The sequence below is a fragment of the Mesoplodon bidens genome, assembly GCF_964165515.1.
Source record: "Mesoplodon bidens genome assembly, chromosome: 12".
In the NCBI taxonomy this organism is placed as follows: Eukaryota; Metazoa; Chordata; class Mammalia; order Artiodactyla; family Ziphiidae; genus Mesoplodon; species Mesoplodon bidens.
In genome coordinates, this window is record NC_138168.1 from 65,709,061 (window position 1) to 65,724,757 (window position 15,697).

Here is a 15,697-nt window from a genome sequence, read left to right on the forward strand (position 1 = left end):
TAACAATGCTTTAAAAATGGGCAAGATAACTTGGCATAAAAATGCCACAAATATTAGGAAATCCAATAGATTAAGGAAAGAATGGACATTTCTTTTTTTTTTTTTTTTGGCCACACCACACAGCACGTGGGATCTTAGTTCCCCAACCAGGGATCAAACCTGCGCCCCCCTACCGTGGAAGCATAGATTTCCAGCCACTGGACTGCCAGGGAAGTGCCTGGACATTCATTTTAAACACAAAAATTTGAATCTGGATGTCTAAAATCTTTAAGGATTTTTATTTTCTGATGACTATGTTATTATAAAAAGTAATTACTAATAACATTCAATAATGACATAAATTCCATGAGAGCAAAGGCTTTATATCCCTAGATCCTAAAATAGTACCTGGTACCTAAGGGCCACCAAATAAAAATGCATGAATATATTAATTTATATTTGTATAGCAGTTGACAATTTTCAAAATATTAATACATATATATGCATTATACATATACACACATGTATATATATCCTTTGTAATCCTCACAGTAACTCTATGACTTAGATATATCAAATTCTAAGTCATAAAGAGAAGAGGACTGAAAATCATGGCACTACTAAGTTTAGCAGTAATCAAAACATAACTCAAGTTTTCAGACTCCTTAATCCAGGGAAACCAGTTCACAGAATGCACTGTACATTACATTTTTACATGCTTACATACTGAACAAGGAATCTACTAGCAATATCCTTTATTTATTTTTATTTATTATTATTTTTTTTTGCAGTACGCGGGCCTCTCACTGTTGTGGTCTCTCCCATTGCAGAGCACAGACTCCGGACGCGCAGGCTCAGCGGCCATGGCTCACAGGCCCAGCCGCTCCACAGCATGTGGGATCTTCCCAGACCGGGGCACGAACCCATGTCCCCTGCATAGGCAGGCGGACTCTCAACAACTGCGCCACCAGGGAAGCCCCAATATCCTTTCTTTTAAAAAACAGAAGTGTTTAATACTTTTTCCATTGCTCCCTTTTTTAATTATTAAAAATAAATTCTCAAATATTTGGGTAATTCTGCTTTGCTTGAGACCAAAATTAAGTATAGGCTAATAAGCTAAACTTGAAAAATTATACCTATTTCATAAATACATGAATTACTAAAACTGGAACAGAATACTTAGTATATAGCTAGCATCAGGGCCTCTTCTAATTAATTATAGCAACTGTTGTCTATACATACACAAAGAGTAGACATAAAGAGTCAGGCTGTCTTGGTTCATATCTTAATGCCACTTACTAGCTGGTGCAACTTCAGCCAAGTAACTTTGTGTCTCATTTTCTTCCCCTGTAAAATGAAGACAATACCTGGCCTACCTCATAAGGTTGTTAATGAAGACTAAATATGCAATTACCTGAACAGCACTTAGAACAATACCCGGAAAGCAGTTAGTAGAGGTTAGCTACAATCATTATTATTGTTATCATGCAATTACTCACATATGTCAGGTGGGAATGATTAACTTTCATTCTCAAACATAACTCTGAATTTCATACCTCCTTAATCATTCTGAGGCACAGCAGAGAAAGTATAAGACTTCAACTTTATTCCTACCCTCTCTCCCCACAATGACAACTATAACACATTCTTTAAAAATATAATCGAAACTATCAAGGAATTTATACAGCAGCTCCTCTACAAACTTTTATCCAGATTGACAAATGTATTTGCCGAGTTGATGAATTTTTTTATTCTCTGTTGTTTCCCTTCCCACTTTCTAATTTTGTATATTTGTGCTTTCTCCATTTTTCTTGATTTGGGTAGCAGCTGACATATATTTTACCAATTTATTCAAAGATCAGCTATCAGATTCATATACTCCCCCTTTCCTGTTTTTAAATTGTTATAAATTTTCAATTTAAAAACATTTCTAGAACAAAGCCACACTCCACAGAAAGAGCAAATCAGCTCAGCCCTGCTCACTACCAACGGATGGCATTACTGTTATACCTGGTGATTTTAGGTCTACTACATTGTTCATCAATCTATAGCTTGAGTAGTATGTTTGAAACAATGTCATATTTGAAATTTATTTATAAAAGGCAAAAACCAAAATATAAAATATCTTTGTTAAAATGTTTACGAGAACTAAAAAGAAGCAAACTCAGAACCAATGCCATTACCATTTACGAGTTCTACCTTGAAACTTAATTTACATGACTGTGACCAATCAGGACACTGTATAGTATTACTTCAGACTTAAATTTTTTTTTTTAATAAAAACCAGACTTTTGGAACCTAACATTTTGCAAGGAAATGAGCTTCTGTAATCTAACCATAAGCTCTACATAGAGCTTATGAAACAATAAATATTGCTAAAAGAAAACAAATCATTGAAGTTTCTGTCCTAAGGAGATTTCAATCAAAAATTCCAGTTATTACATAACAGCCACACAATTTTTCAACCATACAGTTAACCATCTAGTCCTCACAAAATATAATAAAATGTAAATTTTCCTTGAAGATATAAGATATAATGGTAGTTCATACCATTACTACCCATGATCATTATTATGAACAATAAAATTGATAATTTCCGGTAAACTGATTATTAATCATTTTCAGATAAGAAACATAGATAGACTACTTTTTACTATACCTTGATCAATTCCACTTAGCTGATGGTTCAAAAGAGAACTGGAGGATTCTTTCAAATCTTCATAATCATATTCTTCTACAGGTTCAACAACTGAAGGTTTGTCACGTCGTGAGTAAATAAACTGAGCAGCTAAAATATACAATGATTAAAGAATGCTGTACTATAGCCATTTCCCATTAACTTTTTTCTTTAACAACAGTTAAAATAAAAATCAAAGATTCTGACCTACCACCTACAGTCATTTGCCCACATTTATAATAATGGATGAAAACAAAAAAAAGACAAAACATATCACACCCAAATTCTGCTCAAATGTCCTTACTAACCATTCACTAGACTCTTATAATTGTCTCCCTTCTTTCCTTCTATCTCATAAACACTGAGCTTACTTTCTCCACAGTTTTCAAAAATTACCTTTCCTAATATCTCATCCTTGCCTACTACTCCATCTTCCCTGAAATTGTTTCTTTGATACAAATACTTTAAACCTCATATCAAATTTGTTCATTTGCATAATTAAGAAAATACCAAAAACAGACTAGATTTTCACTTTCCAAGAACTACTAATTTTGCCTGAACCCAAGAGTTGACCAAAATCATAGGCCTTAACTTTTTTTTTCTTTAAAGATTTTTTTTTTTGATGTGGACCATTTTTAAAGTCTTTAGTGAATCTGTTACAACATTGCTTCTGTTTTATGTTTTGGTTTTTTGGCCACAGCGCATGTGGGGATCTTAGCTCCCCAACCAGGAATCGAACCTACATCCCCCTGCATTGGAAGGCGAAGTCTTAACCACTGGACCACCCAGGAAGTCCCCATAGGCCTTAACTTTCAAACAGTTTATACTTCAATCATACACTGAGACTGTATATTAGTGTCATATACCTAACTCTGACTTTCAGACAGAAGTCTGTGCTACTCTGCAGTATTGGCAGTGTCATTACTCAATATATAACTGGGCATTATATTTTTCATTAATAGGTAGAAAGACAAAATATCTAAGTGCCAACAGATGCTTGAGTATCATACATGAAATACGTGTGAGCAAAGGAGAGAATATTCATGAATGCCCTAAGTGTTCACTCTTCCACGTCAACTGGATGCCCACTGAACTCAAGTCCTGGAGAATGTGTTCAATTGCCAAGGAATAAAATTAAAGAATAAGTTTAAGAAGGATAAAAACATCAATACAGTATTCTAAAGGCAAGGTGTTATCAAGGATTTTATATTATTTAGCTTTCTGGAAGTGCACATAACATGTATGTCTATTGCTCACAGTTCCCACATTTGACTTTTGTGCATGTTTTCAGGAAGGCACTATCCATGAAAGGGAATCTCTAACTGCATTCAAAATGTATAGATAACACATATATAGACAATAGAAAATACTATGACTTAAGGGTAACACCTATACTCAGAAGGTCATGGCGTAAGTGCTATTTATTTATAGTATAAATCAATGATGGCCTTACAGATTAGCAGGAAAGGCAAAAAAAGAAAAGGTAATGACATATCTTAAAAGCCAAATGAGTAGTACAGATGACAAGTGCTACAGAAGCACAGAAGATTAAGTAATCACTGAAGACTAGAGCAGTTACAATAAAGAAGGCAAGAACGTCAGAAAAACTGAAGAAGAGGTGGAAGACAACCTGAACAAGGAGAACAGAATAAGAGAAATAAAGAGCAGTTGAGAGAATTCAATCTATTCTGCTATAACGCATGTTTCCTTAACACAAACTAGTTTATACCAAATGGTCAACAGGGGAATGATGACGGTAACATTCAAGTTGCTTTGGTTTATGAGATTTTCCCCCCAGCACTTTCCAATGCAAATACAAAGTTCAGTAACACCAACCATAGAACATTATACTGTAATTGGAATTGTACTTTAATGCCAGATAGCCCCACATTCTTCCTCTTGGCTCCATTTGGCCATGTGTCCTGTTTTGTGCATGCTTACCGCTTGGCTCTCTAAGACCTGTGAGTATTTTGCCTTTGCAACATTAGTCATTAGTTTCAACTCTTCCTTACACCTCTATCAAGCTTTCACCTTTTTGTTAAATGTAAAGTCCCATATATATTGAAATATATCTTTATTAGGAAGTTAATGTCACTTTCCAAGTGTGCAAGCATTTTTATTAGATGATTATTGGTTTTATTAGTATTGATACTTTACGGGCTGAGTGGTCTGTCATGATCCTATTTTTTCCCAGAGGTTTTGCTATTTTTTAGTATACAATTTTAAAGACCACAAGGTTTTTCAAAAATGTACATACTATGCTATATATATATATATCACTATTTTCCCTCCCTCTTGTGCAAGTAAAATACAATACTGCCATTTATAAAGGAAACATGGTTAAACAGCAAGAAAAATATCCTGTTCCACAGATTTTCTAAGACGACCATTTTTTTCATATGTTAAAAATCTCAGAATGAGGGATGTCTTACAATCAAATGGCATCTTAGTATTATGTAATACTTAGACTGACAGCTGATTTTTTTAAGTGGTACGTAAAATAACAATATGTCTTACAATCCATGGCATTTTAGATACAATAAAATGTGGTAGCGTTAAAAAATGTAAACCAGGTCATTTTGTGCCTGATGATTTTCAAACTACTTTCGTGGCTGTAATTAACTATTCAGTTTAGCCTAAAAGTAACAAATATACTTTCCCCAACTTTCTCTCATAGCTCTGAACTGTGAGGAAAAACCTAAGACAAATCAAAAATTAAGTGAGAGAAGAAATCAGATACGTCCGTGAACAATTTTCACTTAGGAAATATTGACAGGGAAAAAGGAAGTTATCAAAATCCAGGCTTCTACTCTACCCCCAAGGAGGTATTCTTCTTCCTGGGGGCTTTTCCTACCCCCTCCCACACACAAATCCAACTCAGAAACTGTGGCCATTGTTTTAGAAGTAAATGATGGTTGGATTTGCCCGGGAGTGCAGAGGGATGGTGGGTAGGAAAATTCCCCAGGGAAAGTAGCTGCTGGGGAAAAAAGAAGCATCCAGATCTCGGAAGTTGAAATGAGAGCCAAAAGGCAACAAATATGATTTAAAAAAAGAGTGAGAGAAAAGCAATGGAGAGAAAAGGATAAATATAAAATGCTCTTCTTGGGGCTTCCCTGGTGGCGCAGTGGTTGAGAGTCCGCCTGCCGATGCAGGGGACACGGGTTCGTGCCCCTATCCCGGAAGATCCCACATGCCGCAGGAGCGGCTGGGCCCGCGAGCCATGGCCGCGGAGCCTGTGTGTCCGGAGCCTGTGCTCCGCAACGGGAGAGGCCACAGCAGTGAGAGGCCAGCGTACAGCAAAAAAAAAAAAAAAAATGCTCTTCTTTTCTAAAAATTTAATCACAAACTTTGACAGAAATGCTTTCTGAAAAATTGGACACCCATAGTGACTTTTACAATTTAAAGCATTTTGATAAACATAAAAATTCAGAGAATTCAAAACCTAACTCCTGCAATTGCCTAATATTGCTTCCTAAACATCTTAAAATAAAAATCATGTGAGGCACTCATTAAAGATACAGCTTTCTAGGCTTCTTCCCCTGGAGATTCTGGTTAAGTGGTGTTGGAATGGGGCAGGGAATCTCTATTTTTACAATTACTCCCAGCTGATTGGTATTCATCAGGGAAGGTAGGAAAGAGCCTACAAGTCTCCCCTTTCATCTGTCCCAGATGTAGTCCACTTTGTATACTGTCATCAGTTACTTTCCTAAACATGACCCCCTTAACTCAAAAATCTTCAATAAGCTAAAACTACACACCTAAAATTAAAAACCGTCTTCCACAATTTGGCTATTTCCTTTCTGAGCCCTCTTTGTGCTGCAACTGCACTAATCATGTGAGTCTTCCCAAACACGCCTCACTTAGAGGCCACTGCTCAAGCACTGTTGTTTCCTCTCTAGGATGCCATTCTTACTCCCAAATTTACCAGTCCCAATCCCACCTCCTTCCAGAAGCCTTTCCAGACTCCTTCAGGCAGGACTACTTCTTTACCCACCATACTGTCATTTGAAGGGAACTTTTAAACAAGCTTCCTTACATGTTAATTGATGCTCAATAAATTAACATGGAATGGACTGAATACGGTTAACTACTGTTAAATTAATCATACAAGGAAGCCATGAGACTGAAGTGGCTCTAATGCCTTGGTTGCAAAGGGAAAACCAATCCAGAGTCAATTCCTGCAAAGGCCTCAGGATTAAGAACAACCAATCACAGAAAACCAACTACTCTCCCCCAAATAATGTAATGCATTAAGCTGTAGCCAGCCAAATAATTCCCTTGCTTTGCTTCATGTATTCTCTATAAAAACCTTGCCCCAGCTCCTGCTGGTGGAGTGCTCCTAACCACTTCCAGTTTGGAGCTACCTGATTCAAACTGATATCTGCTCAAATAAACTCTTAAAAATGTTAATATGCTTCAGTTTATCTTTTACCACTTCTAATTATATTACTTGAAACAAGATTTATAACTGTTCAAAGTTTTATTTATAGGCTCCAGCTCCCTAATGTATGTTCAATATTCAGCATCAAAGTCAATCTTTCTAAAGAAAAAAAAAAGCTATAACATTTAGAAATCACCTTTCCATCGACAAAACTGTGTTTAGTAGAGTTTAAAAAATACATAATAAAATTTAGAGAAACTCCTATTAATTGATAGTCATTCAATTACCAGAATTCATTAGACCATGAATTCAATCATCTCTTCAATGACATTAGCTGCTTCTTTAAGAACAGAAAGTATCCTTCTAAAACTATTCATTTTTTAATTTAAAATTGCTTGGAAAAATATACCACTAAAGAGGAAAAGTGTCTGATCTGATATTACTACTACTTTATAGATGTTCTGGAAAATTTAAAAATCCAAAACTACATGGTTTTGTTAAAAATACCAGTTTGTCACAGAAGAAAGTCAGAACCATTTAACTATCTCCTGCTTTGATGAAGTCGGTTGACTTCCTGGAGTATACAAAGGTAACTCTCAAAGAGTCAGGCTGTCCTGAATATGGACCACAGACAAGACACATATCAAGGGCTGTGAGAGACAAGGGATAAACTATGACCTCAAGAAAGGTAGGCCATAAAAGCAAATCTCAGAAAAACACCTTCAGAATGCCTGACCCTGGGTAGTGTTAGCTCATTACTCAAGGTTAAGCATGATTTATTTAGACAAGCCTAGATAAATGAATGCATTAATCTGCAATATTAAGATGTCTTTCAGTAGTTCCTCTCCCTATGAAGGTTTCCTTGTGCAAGCCATAGTCAACCAACTTCCAAGTAGACCTTAGCTCCTGCAATTATCTCTTGAATCTATCTGCAAATCCCCTGCTGTCACCCCTGTCCTAAACAAATGGTTCTCAAAGCAGTAGCTGTGTCCCACCCTCAGAGTTTCTGACTATGGGGTGGGGCCCAGAATTACTTTTCGAACAAATCCTCAAGTAATGCAAACGATACATGGACCACATTTTGAGAACACAGTCCTGAAATATCCTCATCTCCTCTAGATTAGTAGAATAGTCTCCTAACTACTCTATCTACAACCACTTATGTACCACCTTCAATCCAGTCTCTATTATATGAGATTTTTTTAAAAAACTCAAATCTAATTATCGCACCCACATCACCTTCTCAGTTTCATGAACATGCCATGATCTTTAGTTCACTTGTAATACTAGTTAGTGCTACCAGACATTACTTTGTCACATAGTCAACTGATAATAATGAACTGTAAGGCACCCCAAAAGGTTAACCCATAGAGTTTTTTTTAACACACTGCAAATGACAAATGCCTGGGAGGTTCCTTGGAAAAACTGAAATTTCTTTTATCCCTAATCCCCACAAAATATGGTCTTTTTGAATCACTGAATAAGAAGCTTTAAAGGAATGCTGATTAAGCCGCCTCTCAGCTTCTAACCCAGTCTCTTTACTCTGCTCTGTGACACTGGGGTTGAAGTCTGCAAAGCACATTTCTTCTATGACAGCTGGCTCCCTTTTAGGATGAGCCAACAGGGAGATGCTAAAGGGACACTGGAAGGCTGGAAGAGGAACACACATGCTCCTTTCCTTTTTGTTTCTTATCTGGTCACCATCACCCCAGCAACACTTCATCTTGCAGAAATCATTTGTTCCAGTAACTGCAATTTATATCAGTTTGCAGTTTTTCCAAAACTCCCAGAACCAGCTTCAACCATGACCAGACAGCCCACTAGAATTCCCTCTTCAAAAGGCTGAAGCCCAGCTTCACAGTGTTCCTTCAGAGACACCAGCCACAGAGCAGCCCCTCCTCAGGTCTCAGTCCCAGCTCTACAGTCCCTCCTCTGAACTTCAATGGCAAAGCAACAAAGCAGAACCCTCTTGCTACACATCTAGGTCCCAGCTCAAAGGAGCCCCCCACCAGGCTCTAAAGGTTGACTTCAACCTTGTCCATTGGTTCCCCTAGGAAATAGAGATGATAAATGCTTCCTAAAGTTACTACCTCCTTGATATTTTGGTTTGCATTTTTTGTCTCTAATACCTAGTTAACAACTTTTTACATTAGAATCTCTCTGGCAAAACAACTGGTGCAATTTCTATCTCCTAATAAAATCGTGACTGATAACAGTGTAACATTAAAGAAGAGAAGAAAGGCTCTTTTTAGTTAGGCTAAATGATTAAAGTACACATAAAGAGCTAGATGCATTACAGAGTAATAAGTAACAGGAAAAAAGATGACAGGAAGAGTAGAGGTGCTATGACAACTTCTAGAGCACCTATGCCTTTATAAAGAAAAAGAAATTCTAAAAAGTCAGAAGGGACATACTTGGTCTTCAGAGACTAAGAGGAGGCATAAAGCAGGTTCACAAAACAGCTCAGGAGATGATAAGTTATTAAAGACAAGGCACACTGATAGAAATTTTAATTACTATATTAAACCTTTCAACTTGTGGAAAATGAGTTTTATGAATTATATTTATGCTGTACATAACTATATGTAATTGTACCCATTTTTATGGCATAGTAAAATTTATCAAGGCATTTTAACCAACTGTTTATAGAGTAGGCTAAAATTTGAAAACAAACGCATTGTTAGGGAAAGTAGTGAGAAAAAGGTCTGGATCAAAGACACTGTCTCTCATGTACCACAACGTTCATTGCAGCACTATTTACAATCCCCAGGACATGGAAGCAACCTAACTGTCCATCAACAGATGAATGGATAAAGAAGATGTGGCACATATATACAATGGAATATTACTCAGCCATAAAAAGAAATGAAACTGAGTTATTTGTAGTGAGGTGGATGGACCCAGAGTCTGTCATACAGAGTGAAGTAAGTCAGAAAGAGAAAAACAAATACCGTATGCTAACACATATATATGGCATCTAAAAAAAAAATGGTTCTGAAGAACCTAGGGGCAGGACAGGAATAAAGATGCAGACATAGAGAATGGACTTGAGGACATGGTGAGGGAGAAGGGTAAGCTGGGGCGAAGTCAGAGAGTGGCATGGACATATATACACTACCAAATGTAAAACAGATAGCTAGTGGGAAGCAGCCGCATAACACAGGGAGATGAACTCGGTGCTTTGCGCCCAACTAGAGGGGTGGGATAGGGAGAGTGGGAGGGAGACACACAAGAGGGAGGAAATATAGGGATATATGTATATGTCTAGCTGATTCACTATGTTGTAAAGCAGAAACTAACACACCACTGTAAAGCAATTATACTCCAATAAAGACATTAAAAATATATATATATATATACACACATATATATATATAAAGACACTGTCTCTGCTGTAAAGAACATAGGAAATGTTTTTGTTATATGGTCACAAAGAAGAAAATTTTCAGCAAATGAGACAGAAGATGCAGCTCTTACGTGGAATCCTACAGGAATCTGAACTCTAAATCACTTTGCAGTTCCATCAGAAGTATGAATTACATGTATTTGGTTTATTTACAGTAGATAAAGTACTCTATGAAGGGAAGTCTATGCATAACACTTCAGTGTTTCTAATATTCAAGATTTTCCTGGGAATATAAAATTAATTGCTGTCTGCCTTCAGAAGTTTTAGATTTTCATTATTGACTAAATTACCATTTTAGTCAATTCAGATTAATTGCATGCTGCAAAGAATATTAGAAATCCATAGTTTTCAGAGTTTTCTTCAAATTGTTTAAAGTCAAATGATGGAATCAAAATTTTAAATTCCATTTGTAAGTAAAGAAATTATTTTATATACCTTTAAAGTTCACATACAATTATTTTTCTAAATGGTACATAATATTACAGTCTCCTGGAACATGCCTGTCCTAGAATGACAATAACATTTACTTAACATTTTTAAATACCCAAATAATGAAAATCAAATTATTTTTAAAAATTCACCTGTTGATGGTGAAATACAATAATCATCCTCTACAGACTGGCCATAGAGATCATCATCTTCAAAATCTAAAATAAAAATACAAGAGATAAATTCACTTACAAGTTCTTTTTATATTCTTAGTTATTAATGAGGAAACATCTGAATTCTCTCCAAAATAAATTAAATTAAATTAATTGTTCATCTAAATTAAAGGAACTTAGAATGTCCACTTTTCAAAAAAATTCTAAAAATTCCACCCAAAGTAGGTATTTACCGACTTTCTATATTTATAAAGACATACATGTTTTTAGATTTTTAAGCTAATTGAGTTTGAAGAAGTTTTTCCAAGTTTTCACTTCGTGTGATCAAAGAATAATCCCATACACCATGTACTTGAATTGTCCTTCCAGTATTAACAAAAATCTGCAATAAGCCTTCCATCCATTTTTTCACCAGATGCCTGCTCTAACCAAAACATTTATTTTCCATACAACTGACTAGCGCAGGGTATACAATCAGACCATGAAGGCAGTTTTTCTTCATGTAAAGCTAGGTAATGCACAAAACCCAGCTTATCCTAAACTCCCCTCTGCTCTAGCTAATTGGCCTTTTTTCAAACTGACTACAATATGCTCTTTGCCCAGATTTTCCTATGGCTGTTTCCTTCTCCTAGTTAAGGTTCCAGCTCAAATGTCATCTATTTCAGAAGTGTTCCCTGACCACTCCGGGTAAAGCAGCAAGCCCTGCCTGCCACTTTTATTCTCTAGCACACTCCTCTAACTGAATGTCTTCAAAGCACCATACCTGGTTCACTCCATGGACTATAAGCTCCTTCAGGGCAAGACTGTCTAGACAACTACTTGACACATGCTTGGCATAAATTAATACTTGTTTTATTATAAATTAATGAATCAATCTATAAAAACCCACAAAGCACATAAACATGTTTACATAAGTGTATTTATTCATTCAACAAATACTAACACTATGCCAGGGGCGATCAGAGACATTTGGGGTACAAGACTGAGTGGCAGGCACATTCCCAGATCTCTACAAACCTAAAATCTAACAAGGGAAGACACAGGAGAAAACGAGCAATTACAAAACGATATTACGAGTGTTTGAGACATAAGAATACAGAATGATCTAGGAACACACATAGGAACAACAAAAACAGAATTGGGAGTGGGGTGGCTAGAGAAAGATCCCCAGGAATGTCACATTTTAAACCAATTCCAAAGGATAGTTAGCTAATTTCTGAGGGTATTCATGTAGCAGCAGCAGGAACAGCATGTTCAAAGGCTGAGACCAAATATTTATGGCAAAGAAAAATTACATAAATGCTACTATTGGATGAAAATGTGTAAATTTTTACACATTCAATAAATTATTAGATCACAATCCCGACTTAATAAAAAATTATTAGCAAATAAATGAGAAGCCATTCACAAAAAAATATATTTGGATATTAAAGACAACAAGAATCTTTTTACACTGGGTCAGTTTTTCAGTACTGAAATGAACCCTAAAAGTGTTACAGTATCAGAAGATAAAGAGAATTCTTTCCTGGGATTTTTGTAAAGTGGTTCTTTTCCTCAACAATATTTTGGAGTATTTACTGCACATAAAGCATTGTACTGGCTAATGGAGAAAATATAAAAATAAAGTATGGGCTTTGCCTTCCTGGGACTTTTATTAATTAGTAGGTGAGGCAGTCTTGTAAAGTACTACCCATATTACAGAGAAGAACACAATGAGAGTTAAGGAGAGGAACCAATAGATTTTGGAGCACAAAAATCTCTGTAATGAAAAAAAATTCCCTGTAATGAAGTTATATTACTTTTGAGAATTTTTAAATTATTATCTGAGAGAAGGGAAAGCTTAACTGAGAAGAGAGAAAAACTGGACACTTAAAATAAGTAGAACTTTCACAAGCAAGAAAAGGGGATGGACCTCCGATGCTATAGGAACAGCTTGGTTATGATGTCATCAACTGTTCCAAAGAAATCTGAAAACCTGATGTGGGGTGGCTAAGGTGAGAAGATACTTAGCACTCACTCGCTCAAGCCAAACACCCCTCCTTCAGGATGCCTTCCTTCACATACGAGTTCTACTTAAAGCCCTCCGACTCATTCTGAACAGCTGTTCTCACTGAAGTAGCTCCCACAGCACTTCACAATCATCTGTTACTTGTGTATCTCCCTCTTTAAACTCCCTCAAACATCTTGCTGTTGGTCCCCAAAGCTCAAACAGTACTCCAAGCACTCAATGTTGACTGAGGACATGATAAATATCTATTAAAGAAATGCATAAGTAGTAATTAGACCTATTCGTGTCTTTTACAGGATATTTGCAAAAATATCTCCCAGGCTAAAGTCATTTCTCAGGTAACAGTGGTCCACAGGCAATACTTAACATCAGTGTGTAGGAACAAACACACAAGATTTACCCTGTAAATCTAACAGTTACAGCAGAACAGCTGAATGTAAGCATTAAGTCAATCCTTGTTTTACAAATAAGAAAGTTTCATGGGCCTGTTTGAAAGGAGGGTCGGGGAGAGAAGCTCGAAGTAGGAAAGTGTGTAGCCGACCTGGGGGAAAACAATGGGAGAGGTAATAATGCTTACGTGGGTAACTATCACCGGATCCCAACCTTTTCAAAAGTCCTTCCCATATGAGGCCCTGCAGCATCTCCCCTACCCTAAATAAAACCAATCCCAGAACGAAAAAATCACTACTTAAAACAACGCCATTCGGTGGAGCTCAGGCGTCCTGTAATTTTCTCCAAATGAGCCTCCTCTGAACGCCAGCCTGGCACCAGTGACGAGAAACTGACATATGGAAGTGAGTGCCAACCGGCTGCGATCCCGGCTGGAACTATGAAAATGACGTCCCGGCATAACCTGCCACCTACCTTCATCGTAGTTATAGCCTCGGACATTCCGATGCCTGGCCATGACGGAGGAGAGGGCGTTCGCCACAGCCGCTTACAAACTACCAGCTCAGATACTGACAAGACGCCAGCTGCGGCCTGGCGAACACCTATACGCCATCTTGGCTTCCGGCAGGCCTCAGCGCTGAGCGCCTGCGCACGCACAACGTCTTATCTGAGTACGGCAACCTCTCAGGGTCATTCGCCTCTCTGAGGACGCATGCGCACTCATGCTCACGGGAGGGGCGCGTTTCGGCAAGGCCGCGCCTACAGATAAATTGACTGACGGGGCTTTCGAAGGAGACGAATTACACCGCTTATAATTTGTTAATTTGGACTTAATATTTCGAGTCGGTATCCTTGACCTACGCCGGCGTTCCAGATTATTTTCCAAATTTGGTTTCTGATAATCTAGTGAAAAAGCTGACTGTGTGCTCAATAAGAGCACGAACCTTGTTTTATCCAGCTTTCATCTTTGCGGCCTACTTACGCGCTAATAGGCATTAACAAACTTGTATACGTTTGGTATAAGAATTAGTCCAAGTTTTAAGGCGAAAAAAAGACTCTTCATAAACGGGTATATTTTCATTGAGAACCTGGCTACAATAGGTCACCATGCATTTGTGTATGCAATTCGTGGTTTCATGTATGTGCTCCATCCTGCATTAATACCTCTAGTAAACACCTGTCTGCCCTTAGCCATGTAATGATTATCATCAGATCATAGAGGATTCAGTGAACATTCATTCAACACAGTAACATGCTAAGATTACTAAATATAGCTTCTTAGATACTGGCCTTAAATGGTGATGAATGTTGTTAATGAATAAATCTATAACCTATTATTAAGCGTCATTTCTTAGGTCACAAAGTGAATGATGCTATGTAAAAAATCAACCTCCTTATTTTACTGAAGAAACTACACTTTAGTTTTAGTTTTATATTTTTGAAGCGGTGATACATGAAATTCTAGAAATAAAAGCTTACTTAGCTTTTTATTATCCATAATGGAAAAAAATAATGATACAAATTCAACTCATATTTGTAAGTGGCTTGAATGGTAACTTACACATGTGTTTGAATGTGTCTAACCACCAAATGTTTGTTTTTAACTATCATTGCTGTTCAATGTAACTCCAAGACAAAATTTTACAGAAAAATAGTTGCTAATTTTATATGGCTTAAGTGTTTACTTTGCACTTTTAGGTAATGTTTATGTTGTAGCCTGTTTCTTCGTCCGTAAAATGGAGATAGTAATAGTATGTAACGTACAGAGTTGTGAATAATTATCCTTGTAGAAGGATTTCACACAGACAAGACAAAGGTTTGGGCTATGGGTTTTAAATTGTGACTAGGAAAAGTATTCTGGGGGCAAGGGAGGGGCAGCAAAACTAGTGGAAGATAAGGGATGTTTCAGTAAGTTTGTACAAACCCATTTCAGCGTCAATTCCTAGTTTCTGTTGATAAGGATGGTATCTTATCTGTCTTCTGGTATAGGAAGGACAGTTTTCTCATAGGAAATTTTATGACCTGCTTTTAGGTGGAAAGGTATAGGCCTGAGAGCCCTTCTTGATGTTTCTCAAGTTACTTCAATTCAAAATAATCAATATACCAAAGCATATTTTAGGGTGACATGCTCTGAACTCCTTAAGTACTCAGTAAATTCTAGTTCTCTACCCCGCTAATTGGAAAGCTTTATGTTTATTTCTCTAGCACCCTAATGTCTGGCACTTTGAATGTTTGCTAAATAAATTAATGAATT

The 15,697-nt window shown here is 36.9% G+C and overlaps 1 protein-coding gene across 3 annotated transcripts in view; it reads right to left on the reverse strand.

The window, feature by feature from the left end:
- Positions 1–14,109, reverse strand: part of HBS1L (HBS1 like translational GTPase) — an 83,514-nt gene extending 69,405 nt beyond the window's left edge. The window contains exons 1-3 of one of the 3 annotated variants that reach the window (XM_081250813.1): positions 13,918–14,089; positions 11,025–11,090; positions 2,639–2,767 (exon numbers count right to left, since the gene is read on the reverse strand). In XM_081250813.1, coding sequence (XP_081106939.1) covers positions 2,639–2,767; positions 11,025–11,090; positions 13,918–13,960 — 238 coding nt within the window. In that variant the 5' untranslated portion in view covers positions 13,961–14,089. Of the gene's footprint in view, positions 1–2,638; positions 2,768–11,024; positions 11,091–13,917 lie in introns of all 3 variants that reach the window. The other 2 variants (XM_081250812.1, XM_081250814.1) reach the window with 2 other exon arrangements.
- Between the last annotated feature and the right edge of the window lie 1,588 nt (positions 14,110–15,697).